Genomic DNA, 15,188 nt, shown 5'->3' with positions numbered 1-15,188 from the left:
CAGGGACTGTAGGTCTGGCCCCTGGTGGCTCCACATTTAGATGGAAGGTCCTAACTTCTTCAGGACCCCACTACAGCCCACCCAGATGAGGCTATCTGAACCCATGTCTTACTGATGAAGAAATGGGCCTAGAGATAGTCTCTGGTCCAGGTAAAACCTAAATTTGTCCACTCAAATCATGTGCTGGTTCCAGAGTGACTAAGGGATAAAGAGAGACCTTCAATATGTCCCAATGAGGCTGTAAGAATTTTTGTAATTGATGGCCTGGGGCAGAGGACTGGAGGAGGAATGGGACAGGCAGGATGGACCACAAGTAGGGAAGAGCAGAGTCAGCCTCTCCTATCCTCTGCTATGTGGTCATGGCAAGTTACCCACTCTGAGCCTCAGTTTCCCATACCTGTAAAGTGGGCACAATGGTAATACCCACCTTGTAGGAAGAATTATATGAGTTAATGTTAGTAAGTGCATAGAGCAGCACCAAGCCCATAGCAGGTGCTCAGGGAACATTTGCCAGTAGGTGCCCATGTCCCAGGCCTAAGACCTGTCCTCATTGTGCCTCTGCCTACCACCCCTGCCAGAGGGAAAACTCAGAATAGCAAGAAGGTTATTTTCTGTAGGGGAATTTCACAACCCAGGAAGTAAATGCTGGCACAGAGGCCCAGACCACAGAAGTGTCCGATGTCCCTGGCTTCCTGTCCCTCTGCCACAGGTCTGCCCCACACCCTGGTTCCTCTTGGCCAGCAGGGCTAGGCCAGGGGGTTTCTGGGACCTTTCCCCCCACCCCTGAACTGGTGGTCAGGGCCTGAACAGTGACCCCCACATCCCCCAATCAGAAGTCTCACCCCCACCAGAGTCTGACAGCCTATCCTCTCCATTTGGCAGAACTTACTGACGAGACAGGCCACCTGCCATCATTGGGCAGGATTCCAGATCTACCTGAGGCCAGGGGCATGGCCCTAGCCGAGGGAGCGACTCAGCCTCAGTTTCCTCTTTCTGAAATGGGGCTAATGATAGAACTTGCTGCGCATGTTTAGGGGTTAGAAATGGATTCAGCATATCACAAGGACTCTGGCATTGGCACTTGCTTATTCACTTGACAAATATTTATCAAGCACCTACATTGTGCCTGGCACAGTTCAGGGTGCTGGAGACAGGTGCACAGGACAGTGTCCTCACCCTGGGGATGTATATTCCAGGACTGGAGTGACACATGGTGAACAGAGAAACTATATACAGGAAGAGTACAATGTCTGGTGACAACGGCTGTGAGGGGAAAATTGTAACAAGTAAAGGAGGTCAAGTAAGGAAGGGGGAGGCAGTTTCCCTGGAATGGACAGAGCCCTGACGAAGGTGACATTGAAGCCAAGAGCCGTAGGAGGAGCTGGTGTGAGCCTTGTGGATACTTGGGCGAAGAGTGGTCCAGGCAGACAGAGGGGCAAGGGCAAGGGCTCTGAGGTGGAAATGAGCTTGGTGTGTTGGAAACAGCAGGGACCTGGGCAGCCAGCTTAGGCATGGGAGAGAGAGGAATACAAGATGATGTCAGAGACAAAGGAGGGGGCATCCTCCTGAAAGATAGCACCCCAACCTCCCAGGGTGTCCTCTGGTTTGGATCCAGGGTGTTCCTCCTGTTTGGGAGGGGTCTGGAGTATTACAGGTGGTCCTAGCCTGACATCTCCCCATGCCCTGTCCTGATGCAGGGATCACTTGGTGGTCCAGCAAGACGCTCTTGATCCCATGGGGATGATCTCTATAATTTGAATTCTTAAGCCCTGCCCCCAAACTGCCCTCCCAGCCCCCTTGTGATTCTGGGGGTGACCTTTCCCAGACTCTGATGCTGGGGGTTCCCAGCATCTTAAGGGGCCGGACACCCAGACCATGCGCCCTTGCCCAGAAGCCGTGGTCCCTGAGCCATCCGGAGAGGCCGGTGGAGCGGGCGCCTCCCGGGCCGCTGCGGCAAAGGCTTGGCTGCCGCGCCCTCCCCCCCCGCCCCCCCGCGGTGATTCATCCCGCCCCCTCCCTCTCCCTCCTCCCTCGCAGGCCGCCGCGGCTGCAGTGCGCAGGAAAGCGGGGCCCGCGCCCAAGCCTAAAGGGGCCTGGGTCCGGGCATCTGGTGGATGCGCCCGGCTGCGCGCGCCAGCGCAGCAGCCTGACCAACAGCAGCCACCCGCACGGCGGGGATGCCCGGACGCCGGGCCCCGGGGCTGGGCCCCCGGCGGTAACCGGAGCGGGGGGGCCGCGCCCCCCCTCCTTCCCCCACCTCGCTGGTTCCAGAGCCGCAGCTGCTGCGCCCGCGCGCTCCCGGGGACATTCTAACGGCCGCCGGGCCCGGCGCCTCTGCCCCGCTATTAATACCGGCGGCCCGGGAGAGGGGCGCAGCGCAGTCATGAGGACACTGCTGGCTTTCGTGGTCGGCACGGCGCTGAGTAAGTGGACGGGGGGCGCGCGGCGAGGGACACAGCGGGGCACGGCCAGGCGGCGGGGTCGCGCTCGGGACCCCGGAGAGTGGGGCGAGGGCCGTTTCCGCCCATCCCCCGGCCTGGCTGAGTCCCTCAGAAGTTGTGCGCGCCGGGCGCGGGGCTTGGGGGGAGGGTGAAGTTTCGGGTGGGCCAGAGACCGCGGGGTCCCGCTGGCACGGCTTCGCGGCTTCGGGTGCCCAGCTGGGGGCGAGGAAACGTGGAGTCAGCTGCTCCCGGAGCCCCGCGGGCTGCAATGTGACACCCACGCCGCAGGGGGGGCTAGGGGTGGGGGAGGAGGCGGCGCCCGGAGACAGGCTGGAGAGATGGAGAGGCTGAAAGAGAGAGTGACAGGAGAGGGAAGGGGCGAAAGACGCAGAAGGACCCGGAGTACTCTGGAGTGCTCCACTGGGAGATGGGAGATGGAAGTAAAGGGGCAGAGACGAGAGAGAGGCAGAGTTTGACAGAGAAAGAGATTGAGGAGAGTTCATCTGAGCTGCAGAGAGAGCAAATTAAAAGAGGCAGAAAGAGATGGAGACACGGGTAGACACGGGGAAGAATGGAGCTTAAAAAGGGACAGGGAAAGGTGGAAAGAGCGCGGGAGAGCGAACAGAAGTGGTGGGACCTTCAGAAAAACACCTAGGGGGGGGGAGGGGGATCAGAGACAGTTATTCAGGAATGTGGAAAGGGACAGCAGAGTAAGGGGACAAGAATAATAGAGGAAGAGACAAAGAGAAAGACCCAGAGCTGGAGCTGGAGGCACAGCATTAGTTAGTGACCTGTGGGGGTGGGGTGGGGGCCGGAAGGAGGTAGCAGGTAAGAATGTGGAGGAGGGACCCAAAGGAACTGGAATCCGCTGGAAGTGCAAAGGCTCTGAGGCAGGAAAGAGCTTGGTGAGTTTGGAGAAGCTGATAGGAGGTGGGAGCCTGAGGACGGAGGCAGGAGCTGTTGGGGACTGGGGATTAGGAATGGAGTGTGGGTCTTCCCTACTTCTAGGGCCCACCTCTCCCTTTGAGGCCTTGCCTTTTCCCAGCCTTCTCTGGAGCTGGCTAGTTTTGCGGAGCAATAATGGTGGAAATGACTGCCACCTTGAACTTCTAACCTAGCTGGAATTTCAGACCCGCCACTGAGATGTCGCAGTACCTCAGACAAGTGGCCTTCTGAAGAAGGGGTACTTGGGCAGCACATACTCAGAGTTACTGAGCACAGTAACAGCCCCATTGATTGGGGCCTCCTGTGTGCCAGCCCCCTGCTGTGTGCCATCCCCCCCCTCCCCTTTGGGGTGTTACCTAACTTACGGAATCTGCTCAGCAAACTCCAGAAGCAGAGATGATTGCTTCCCTCACCATTCACAGAGGAAAACTGAGGCTCAGAGAAGATGGGTGACTTGCCAAGAGCACACAGTAAGTGGCAGAGCCAGGCTGTGTCGGCTCTGTCCATTCATCATCATTTTTGAGGGGAAACAGATGGTTTCCTAGGGGCCAACAACCCGCGAGCCTCGCATGGCCTAGGGTGACAGGTGCCCCTGCTGTCCCCACAGTATCCTCAGCCTGGGCGGGCTGTGTGGAGGTAGACTCGGAGACGGAGGCTGTGTACGGGGAGACCTTCAAAATTCTGTGCATCTCTTGCAAGCGCCGCAGCGAAACCACCGCTGAGACCTTCACTGAGTGGACCTTCCGCCAGAAGGGCACTGAGGAGTTTGTCAAGGTGTGTGGGAGCCCAGTCCGGGGCGTGGGAGGGTGAGCGTAGGTGTCTGAGTGGGGGCAGGATTGAGGGGCTGATTGTTTGCTTTCAATAATGTGCTATTCTTGATGACCTGGATTCAAGTTCCAGCTCCACCACTGACCAGCTGGTGACCTTGGGGAGATCACTGAGCCTGTCTGAGCCTCCGTTTTCTCCTCTGAAAAGATAGGGCGGTCATGGTGTTCGGCTCGTAGTCTGTGTGAGGATTGGCTGAGTTGATGCACCTGGCCCATGGTTGGCACAGTGGAATTATTTTGTACCAGCAGAATGTTTTGGGTGGCCGTCATAGAGGAGAAGCAGAACGTTTTGACCTCCTTTACACGATGTGTGCTTTGAATTACAGCTGAGGGGGCGCCGTACACTTTTAGGGCCCACTGGAGAATTAGGGTCTACATCAGCAGGGTCAGGCTGCCTCTGTCCGAGAGTGAGGCGGATATCTGGAGACCGGGGGGAATTGTAGGAACGAATAGTGGCTGGGGGAGTGAAGGGGAATGCGTGTGAGTGTGTGTCTCAGGACTAGGGGCACAATCAGGGTCTGAGGCAGACCCAGGCATGACCCCAGCCCCGCTGTGCCCTCCCTGCCTGAGCCCATGTGTGTACCCATATGTCTGTCTGTGTGTCCAGGCAAAGGACAGAATAGAGGTCTAGGTGGGGGACATGAGCCCAGGCAGTGACCCCACCGCTGCCTGTAGATCCTGCGCTATGAGAACGAGGTGCTGCAGCTGGAGGAGGACGAGCGCTTTGAGGGCCGTGTGGTGTGGAACGGCAGTCGGGGCACCAGGGACCTGCAGGACCTGTCCATTTTCATCACAAATGTCACCTACAACCACTCGGGTGATTACGAGTGCCATGTCTACCGCCTGCTCTTCTTTGAGAACTATGAGCACAACACCACCGTCGTCAAGAAGATCCACTTGGAGGTGGTGGACAAAGGTGAGTCAGGCCCTGCCTGTCCCCCTCCACTGGCAGCCAGATGGAGGGACAGATGGCAGGTATGGGACAGGCGGGCTGCATTCTGGGCCAGCCAACTGCCTACGGCAGCAAGGGGAACAGCATCTCTTTCCCCAACCCCAACTTTGGCCTCCATTTCCCTTCAATTCATGGAGATGTCACAGAAGGCCTCTCCCATGGAAGTTCTGGGTGTGGAACCTTTGCTGTCTGTGCTGTGTGACCTCTGGCAGGTGTCTTTCTGTCTCTGAGCTGAAGGGTTTGTTCTGTAGGAAACAGGACAGTAATGATATCTACCTTTCAGGATGTTGTTTGAAAAATTCCTATGTCCCAGGGAGGTTGTGAGGATTGAGTGATACGCTGGGTGTCAGATGCTGGCATGCCTGTATGTGGGGCGATGGTGGCAGTTCGGCTTGTCAAATAGCCTGAGAACCGCCTTCCCGTGTCACCATGGGGGAAGAGATATGAGTGCATCACCTAGAGTAGTGCTCCTCCAATTCTGCACACAGCCCTCCAGGAGTCTTGCCAATGTGTGGATCTAGACCCAGCAGACCTGCTGGGCCCAGGGACCATTTCTAAAAAGCGCTCAGACAAGACTGGTGCTGCAGGTCTGAGGCCACCCTGGGTAGTAGGATCTAAGATGTTTTTGAACCGTTTCATCATTTTGCTCTCAGTTGCCTTGGACCCCTTCTCTGAACCATATTCTGAAGGATGTAAGTTGGAATTTTCCAGGGCCCTCTGAGCCATATCGGCTTAGAGAGTCGGGGAGATACCCCAGACCTTGGACCACCAAAAAGCTGTGGCAAAGATGTCCCTTGGGGACCGCAGCACACACATACCATCATGGGCAATGTGGCCGTCCCTCCTTTCCCCAAGACAGGCTCAGCACCTCGTGCAGATGCAGACCCTCTGGGCTGGGGCTCTTACAGTTGGGGAAGCCCAGGCTCAGGGAGGTAAGATTTCATGGCCAAGGTCATGGGGCTGGGACCTGAACTGGAAGCCAACCAAGCCTCTGTGACTGCCGTTTCTGCTTTGGCGTGACTCACTGTCTTCACAGTGATCTAGCAGCCCTGCTGGTGTGGTTCAGTGGCTGAGCATCGGCCCATGAACCAGGAGATCACGGTTTGATTTCTGGTCAGGGCACATGCCTGGGTTTCGGACTCAATCCCCAGTAGGGGGGTGCAGGAAGCACCCAGTCGATGTTTCTATCTATCTCCCTTCCTCGCTAAAATCAATAAAAATATATTAAACACACACACACACACACACCAAAGTGATCTAGCAGAATTCAATGCAGGAGACATGTCTGAGCAACTCTTTGGTGTAGGACACCATGCTGGGTGGGCAGCCACTCACACAGAAGATGGGGCCCCGCCTGCATGAGTGTGGAGAAAGTGGAGTGGCTGTGACAAAGATGCCCCCACATACTGTGTCTTATAATCTGTGTCAATCCTGTCTCTGGAATCAATGCTGAGATGAGGGTCCGGAGGGCAGGAAGGTGCCGTGATCCCGTCAGGCACGCGGTTCTTTCCATCTGTGGTCTTGCCTGGCTCAGGCTGCCGCCCTCATCTTCCTGGTGGAGGCTGGGCTCAAGCACACCCGTGGATCAGTAAGGTCTCCCCTTTTTAACATTATCTACCATATTGCTCTACTCTCAGACTCTATGTTCTTAACAACATCTATCATAATAGAGAGCTCTTTATGTTGTGTTCGCAGAGCCTATGGTTTCAGCATTGCCCCCGACCCCATTCTCTAGTGTTTTTTTTAATCTACTCTATTATAGTATTGCCTTTTAGCATCACCCACTATACTACAGTGTTTTATATTATACTCTATACTATACTGTTTTAACATTACCTAGCATACAACAGTATTTTTTATCATAATCCATCACACTAAAGTATTTTTTTTAAAATATATTTTATTGATTTTTTACAGAGAGGAAGGGAGAGAGATAGAGAGTTAGAAACATCGATGAGAGAGAAACATCGATCAGCTGCCTCCTGCACATCTCCCACCGGGGATATGCCCGCAACCCAGGCACATGCCCTTGACCGGAATCGAACCTGGGACCTTTCAGTCCGCAGGCCGACGCTCTATCCACTGAGCCAAACCGGTTTTGGCCACACTAAAGTATTTTTAACATTATCTACCACTAGTAGCCTGGTGCACAAAATTCGTGCACATTAAGAGGGAATTAATTGCCTTAACTGGTTTGGCACAGTGGATAGAGCATCAACCTGCGGACTCAAGGGTTCCAGGTTCGATTCCGGTCAAGGGCATGTACCTTGGTTGCGGGCACATCCCCAGTGGGAGTGTGCAGGAGGCAGCTGATTGATGTTTCTCATCAATGTTTCTAACTCTCTATCCCTCTCCCTTCCTCTCTGTAAAAAATCAATAAAATATATTTTTTTAAAAAAGGGAATTAATTAGTGGAGATATTTTAATATTGCTATTTGCCCTTTCTCTATAATAGAAGTGTGAGAGATGAAAGGAAATTAGTAAAAATATATGAAAATAATATATAAATTTATTAATAAATAAACAGTAACAAGGATATAACAACAGAGGCATGATATAAAAATGACAAAAACATGATATGAAAACAACAAAAACGTGATATAAAAACAAGTGATGCAAACAATGACTGATATTATTCTAATATCTCCCTGTACACCACAGTAAGAGTGAAAACACTTTCAGAGTGCTTGACTAATTTCCCGTGTGATGAAGGACTTAGAACTTTAACTGTAACATCACATGCTCTTCAAACTCGAGAGAAAGCAACATATAACTGACCATGTGCAAAAACGGGTTCAGGTAGGAATATGCCTACTTTGTCTAGAGTTTGTTCTTGTGATTTATCAATAGTCATCACAAATGCTGGCATCACGGGAAACCGTCGTCGAATCAATTTAAATGGGAGGCCACTGTCAGATGGGGACAAATTAATTCTTGGAATCAGAACAGCCTCTCCCTCTGCAGATCCTGTTAATACTTCAGCTTCGATAGTGTTAGGTCGTAATCTTTTGATAATAAATCTGGTACCATTACAAAGACCCCATTTACTATTGAGATTTCTCAATAGCATGATGATTGCACCCACTTTCAATTTTAATTTATGACACAGCATTCCCAAAAAAGTAATACTATTAAGAAATTCGATGGGAAATTTTTCCTTTTCAGCATCATCTGTGGAATCAATGGAATCATCACTCAGATATGTGTGAAAATCTCCATCGAGTATATCCAAAATTTCTTCATTTAATTTTTGAACATGATCCCTTTTTGGACAAAGAATTGCACATTTAGATATATGTTTAATATTATCTATAGCAGTGGTTCTCAACCTTGGCTGCACATTAGAATCACCTGGGAATCTTTTTAAAATCCTTATTCCTGGGCCTCATCCTCTGGAAATTGTTTCTTTGTTATGGGGTGGGGCCACAACATTAGTAACAAAGAAACAGAATTAAAACTTTATTGTGGGGAGCTGCTACAGTGTTTTGGACAGGTTCAAGCCTTGGACTGATGAGAGGGCACAGTCCTCTCATTGCCACGTGCAAGTCCCAGCTTGGAGGGCAGGGCCCTCCCAGCACAATTATAGCCAATAGCTGTAGTTGTAAGCTTGAACCTATGGTCCGAACGTGTGGCCCCATGTGCCTGAGTGATGTAGGCTTGATAGAGTTCAGGTGCATGTAGTTGAGTAGGATTGAAACCCGGGAGAATGTTGTAAACATCTTGGTCACACCCTTACTTTGCCTCGTGGCATCTGCTATAAAATAAAGACATGGCTGTGGGCGTGGTTGCTGTCTCTCAGAGAAGCAGTGTCCCACCAAGACCCGGCTTTCATTCTCTTGTCTGTCTTTTCTAAGCCTTTCAGCCGACCCCACTCAGGTTCACCCCTGGCCATGCTGGCACGCGGCACACTTTAGAAAGATCTGCCTCCACGCTCAGAGGGCAGGTTCCTGCCTCAAACCCCGCCTGTACAGGAAACAGCTCCGGGAAACAGCTCCAGGAAACAAACAGCTTGGGGGAGGGTGCAGCTGTTGCCAAGACAACCCCTGCAGGATTGACTTCCTTCTGCTTGGTCGTGATGGTTCCTCTGGACGTGATGAACGCCACCCATGGTTTTTATATAAGTAGATACTATCATATTTTTATCATTCCCTGCCATGCTGTAGTATTTTAAAATATCAATTATATTGTAGTATTTAAAAATTTTACTTGTTATGATATATTCATCACCCACCATATTGTAGTAATTTTTAAATTTTTTGTTAATCCTCAGCAGAGGATATTTTCCATTGATTTTTTATTATTTTTTATTTTTTTTAGAGAGAGTGGAAGGGAGAGGGAGAGACAGAGAGAGAAACATCAATGTGAGACACATCGATTGGTTGCCTCCTGCATCCTGACCAGGGCCAGGGATTGAGCCTGCAACTGAGGTATGTGCCCTTGACCAGAATCGAACCCAGGACACTTCAGTCCACAGGCCAACACTACCCACTGAGCCAAACCAGCTAGGGCATATTGTAGTATTTTTAACCTTACTCATCACATAATAGTATTTTACTACCCATAATATTATTGTATTATTAGCATTGTTGGCCATGCCATATCCTTTATTTATTTATTTATTTATTTTGGTGTCTGTGTGTAGAAACTGTTGAAAGTTTCATGTTAGTTTAGTCTTTTTCTTTTTTTTTTTTCTTTTTTTTTTTTTTTTAAATATATTTTATTGATTTTTTACAGAGAGGAAGGGAGAGAGATAGAGAGTTAGAAACATCGATGGGAGAGAAACATCGATCAGCTGCCTCCTGCACATCTCCCACTGGGGACGTGCCCGCAACCCAGGTACATGCCCCCGACCGGAATCGAACCTGGGACCTTTCAGTCCGCAGGCCGACGCTCTATCCACTGAGCCAAACCGGTTTCGGCGGTTTAGTCTTTTTCTAAAATATATTTTTATTGGTTTTAGAGAGGAAGGGAGAGAAAGAGATAGAAACATCAATAATGAGAGAGAATCATTGATCAGCTGTCTCCTGCACGCCCCCTGTTGGGGATCATGCCCACAACCTGGGCATGTGCCCTGACCGGGAATCAAACCATGGTCTTCTGGTTCATAGGTCGATGCTCAACCACTGAGCCACACTGGCTGGGATATATTCTTTTTTATTTTAGTTACTCTCTTCCTGCAGTTTCAACATTACCTATCAGCCTACGTTGCTTCCTGGTAATAACTAACTGCTAAGGAATGAACTGAGTCATTTCTAAAGGAGGGGCAGTGGGTGTTGGTGGTGAGACCTTCACTGGCTTGGCAGAGGTACAGAAGCTGGTAGGAGGCATCTGCGGCCCCCACGGGGAGTGGGGCTGGCAGATGGGAGAAGAGGGCTAATTCTATTTGGATATATCAGCCAAGTGTAAGTGAATCAGGAGTCTTTGGCTAGAAATAAATGATCAAGTTTATTTAAAAGTCTTCAGGTTTGCAAACTGGAAACACAACTAGACAATACCCAGAGTGTTCTGAAGAAGAAAGAAAAGCTAAGAGCTCTCACAGTAAGAAGTGCATTCATGAGAAAAACCAGTCCTACCTTCCAAGCCTCTGGGTTAACCCGAGATGTGATTTCCCAGGTGTCTGGTGGTCTGGATAATGGATGTAGTAGGTCTGGACACGTGAGCATTAGATCAAAAGTTTACGTTTCTAGACTAGCGGAATCAGGAGTAGAATCATTTCCTCTGCCTCCACCTACTTGATTTTAGTAATTTAGCAGCTTGAGCACAGTGATATCAGTTGATTTCCTCACTCTTTCCTCAGATGTGCCCAGTAGGAGTGAAGAATGTCTCGAGGTAGAGCAGTGTTTGAGGCTGGTGAGAAGTCCGGCCTGTAAGATTTGGGGTTTTTGAAGATATCAAAGATCTCCCCAGAGAAGGTGCCTCTGAGCTTCTCTGTGACCTTGTGCCTCACTTTCTCATCTGTAACGAGGGAGAACGATGGTCCTCCACCTGAGATGTCTGCGTGGGTCGATGGAGACGGCACTCTCTGTACAGCAGCTATTACCAAGTCTTTCTTTGGCTGTGGAAGCTTTACAGAGCAGATAGGAGCTCAGACCCTGCAGTCAGTTATAGTCGGGGTTGAATCCTGGCGCCGAGTCCAGCCCTGGCTGTGCATTCTTGCTCAGCACCTTCCCCTCTCTAGGCCCCAGTATCCTTGTCTGGAAAATGAGCTATAGAGCAGTGTCTGTCACTGTCCTCATCAGATTGGAAGAGCAGGAGGTACAAAATTACTTAAATCCACTTGGGCATTGAGTTCCTGGAGCAGGGTTGAGAATTCTGGTGATATGAGCTGTATTGAACATATATCAATCAACTCAGTGTGCTTCCTGAGGGCAGTTGACATGGGAAACTGGAACTGTCTCTACCTTTGGGGTTGTTTTGAAGAGTCAGGGAGATGCTCAGATGAAGACCAAAGCACAGAGCCTGGCTGAGAGCACATATTCACTGCATGAGATGCATTCATGAGATCCTTTGAGTGAATGAATGAATGAATGAATGAAGTGTGAAACCCTGTCCCCACCTCCTCCTGTGGGGAAGTAGGGGAGAAGCATCCGGCCCTGTACCCTCCCTCGCTCTGGCCCAGAAAGCAACAGTGCCATCTGCGCGGGTGAGCAGCAGGAAGTGCGCACTGACAGGGAGGAAGACCACATGGGCCCAGTGGGGGGAAGATGAGGTACTGGCCAGCCAGAGGAGGGGCTGGGGATGCAGACACCTGCGGAATCTGGCCCAGGATGCCACAGTGGCCTTCAACTCTGGTCCCCTGGCTAAGTGCACTCCTGTTACAGTTTAAATTTAGGCCCGATGAAAGGAGCCAGTGCTGTGGAAGGACAGAGGGTTTCCGGAAACAGCGCAGTAGCCAGTGCTTAGACAGTGTGTCTGTGAGTGCAGCCAAGCACCTGAGGGATGTTGACTGACATTTTCTCTTCCCAGCAACCCTGTGAGAAGGCATGAGAATTCTCGCCCTCATTTTACAGGGAATCAAGGCCCAGAGGGGGAGAGTCACTTGCCTAAGGTCACACAGCTACTAAGAGGCAAAGCCCTGACAGTCTGGCCCTAGAGCCCCTGCTCTTAAGTACCATGCTGTACTGCCCCAATAGTAACAGTAATAATATTAATAATAGAACACACTTATTGACATCTATATGTCAAGCACTAGTCTACGACTTTTTAAAGCCTTTTTAATTCTACATCACTCTCACGAAGGAGATAGGATGATCAACTTCTTACAGATGAGGAAACTGAGACCCAGAGAGGTTGAGGCACTTGCCAAGGTCACACAGCGGGCAAGCGGCAGAGCCTGCATTTAAACCCGAGCCTTCTGGTTGCAGAGCTTTAGCTCTTGGGCACCTCCAGCCACCTGACCCTCACCGATGCACCCTCAAGTTACATAGGAAGGCAGGATGAGGTGACCCTGCAGCCCGTCACAGCTGGTGGCGAACCACAGTAACAGTGACGACACTAGGGAAGCCCCCCATGCCATGTGCAGACCAGGCCCAGGGAGGTCGAGCCACTGTCCCAGCTGGCACACAAGCTTGAGGAACTCAGGCGGTCATGCCTCCTGAGCCTGGCCTCAGCTGCCACTTCGTCCTGCCTGGCCCCTGCAGCCAACAGAGACATGGCGTCCATCGTGTCTGAGATCATGATGTATGTGCTCATCGTGGTGTTAACCATATGGCTTGTGGCTGAGATGGTTTATTGTTACAAGAAGATCGCTGCTGCCACAGAGGCTGCTGCGCAAGAAAATGCGTAAGTGGGGTCGGTGAGGAGGGGGGAGGCACCCAGGACACCCAGAGGGGAGCAGGAGTTAAGTGGGGAGGGGAGGGGAGCAACCCGGGGCACCATCTGCCAGTTGTCCCTAGAGGGGGACATTTGTTATCAGAGATGGGAGAAGGTCCCAGCACCCTCCTCTCTCATACTCTCAGCCCCACTTCTTTTAGGACTCAGGGTTCAGGCCCAGCATACTGTCCCCCAAAGATATAGGAGTCCAGGCCCCAGCCTCTTTCTTCCCCAGGACCCAGGAGTTTGAGCCCCCAGTCCTCTCCTGCCTCAGACTCAGGACTCCAGACTCCAGCCTGGACTTCTTGTGGGTCACTAGGAGTCCAGCCTGTCGCCCCTCCTTTCTCTAACCCCGGAGCCCTGTGCTCCTGGGGCAGAGACCAAACCCTCCTCAGTCTCCTGGCGGTGGGCCAGTCTGATGAAGGGGTCCCTGTCCACCTGGCCTTTGCTCCCACAGTTCGGAATACCTGGCCATCACCTCAGAAAGCAAAGAGAACTGCACGGGTGTCCAGGTGGCTGAATAGCCCTGGTAAGGTGGCTGTGTGGGCAGGGGCTGGTAAGTCTGGGAGGGGGTCAGTTCACTAGGTCCCTGATCCTGTTTCTCCCTCACCTTTAGGCCCTGGGCTCCTCAAGGAAGAGCCAGCCCTAATGGGGAACTTCCGGGCAAAGCCTGCCCCCAATGGGGGTTGGCCATTCCTGGGCCTCCACAGCCTCAGAGTCCTGCCAGCGGAGCTGCTAGGGGGGGAGGGACAGGTGGCTTAGCTCACACCCTTAATCCAGCCTTCTTCCTCCCGCCCACTTGCCCACTCTCGCCATGCATGATGGCTAAAGCAATACTGCCGCTGCCACCGCCCCTGCTTCTGCTGCCTGTTTTTTTTTGGGGGGGGGGGGCGGTGAGGGGGGCAGCGGCTCCGCACCCCTCCTTCTTGCTGATTTGCACACATTGGCCGCTCAGACACGCACTATGGGGCCCAGCCCCTCCCTGCCCAGCAGGGTCGTGAAGGCCAGAACGGTTTTGCGCAGGGGGTTCTGGAACCCTCTTCAGCCCTCACCGACATTTCCCCTCCTGCTTCCTCTGGCTGGACCTGGGGTCTCCTCTCCTGTGATGCACTCTTGCCCAGCCCACCCTCTCTCACCAGCCTTGGATTGTGGCCACTTAGAAAGTGGTCCAGACAGCCTCGTCTCTCTTTACACAAGTAGTTTTGTTCGTGAAATAAAGATTCTTGGACTTGATTTCTAGTCTCTCTCGTGAACCCAGTCGCCCTCTACACCCCACCCCCAAATCCAAGAGCCTCAGTTTTCCCTGGGACCTGCCCTCCCCACACACATTCAGGGAAAAGGATGGGGAAGGAGCAGGTGGGTGCAGTGTCTCAGGCGCAGCGCCTGCCTGGAAGCCCAGCAAGTGCAGCCACTTAGTACTTGATTAATGTGGGACTCGGGGTGTCATTAGCTCAGCAGTCACCATGAGTGGGAGGGGGCCTGAGAGGGAGCCAAGGAGGCAGTGCGGGCGGTCCTGGTTCATTCAGCATAAATGAATCAGGAGGCTTTGTTAAAATTAAAAGCGGCAAAGTATTCAAGGGTGTTGGGGTTTGCAAACAAACACTATCGTGTACTACCCAGCGTGTTCCCAAGAAGAGATGAAAATTGAGAGTTCTTATAGTAAAAAGTACATTCTTGAGGGGAAAAATCAGTTCTGCATTCTTGGCTTCTGAATGGATCTGAAGTTGTGACCAGATGTCAGGGGTCTGGGTACATGAACAGTCTTCCCTAAGTTCTTCAGGGGGCGGTTATAGGGTTTCTATCTCCAGCCATTGATGCACAGCTGAAAAGTTCAAAAGTTCTAGTTCCAAGTGTAGTCAAAGCAAAAAGAGAATTGTTTCCTTATACCTTAACCTAACTGACTTTAGACATTTAACAGCCCGACTATAGTGACTCCATTTCATTTCTTCACTCATTCCTCAGCAGTGTGGGTCTCTCTGGAGTGGTGGGAGTTGGAGAGGGGGAAGGAGAGAGAGGGGAGGGAGACGAGGGGCTGAGCAGCACCAAGTCTACACTAGTGTGTCCCCTGGGGGAGGCGGTGGCTGAGTGGGATGAGCAGATGCGTCTGATTGTGCGAGGACAGCCTCGCCGGGTGAGAGCTGTGGTCTGTGTTTATGTGGCTGTGCACAGTCAGGTGTCTGGCTGTTTATCTGGACCTGGGGTGTGACGTGG

General features: G+C 51.8%; 1 protein-coding gene across 2 annotated transcripts; it reads left to right on the top strand.

Moving 5' to 3' along the window:
- Positions 1 to 2,021: 2,021 nt before the first annotated feature.
- SCN1B (sodium voltage-gated channel beta subunit 1) lies at positions 2,022 to 14,210 on the top strand. 2 transcript variants are annotated; one of them, XM_036346593.1, is made up of 7 exons: positions 2,022 to 2,423; positions 3,809 to 3,856; positions 3,994 to 4,160; positions 4,889 to 5,129; positions 12,806 to 12,947; positions 13,435 to 13,506; positions 13,594 to 14,210. In XM_036346593.1, the coding sequence occupies exons 2-6, from the start codon at positions 3,832 to 3,834 to the stop codon at positions 13,499 to 13,501; spliced, it is 642 nt and encodes a 213-aa protein (XP_036202486.1). In that variant the 5' UTR covers positions 2,022 to 2,423; positions 3,809 to 3,831; the 3' UTR covers positions 13,502 to 13,506; positions 13,594 to 14,210. The 2 variants fall into 2 exon arrangements, with proteins under 2 accessions (XP_036202486.1, XP_036202485.1); XM_036346592.1 differs by lacking the exon at positions 3,809 to 3,856.
- The last annotated feature ends 978 nt before the right edge of the window (positions 14,211 to 15,188 follow it).

The sequence above is a fragment of the Myotis myotis genome, unplaced genomic scaffold, assembly GCF_014108235.1.
Source record: "Myotis myotis isolate mMyoMyo1 unplaced genomic scaffold, mMyoMyo1.p scaffold_m19_p_19, whole genome shotgun sequence".
Taxonomy (NCBI): domain Eukaryota; kingdom Metazoa; phylum Chordata; class Mammalia; order Chiroptera; family Vespertilionidae; genus Myotis; species Myotis myotis.
The sequence above is the reverse complement of the archived record's forward strand: the minus strand, read 5'-3'. Positions and strand labels throughout refer to the sequence as shown.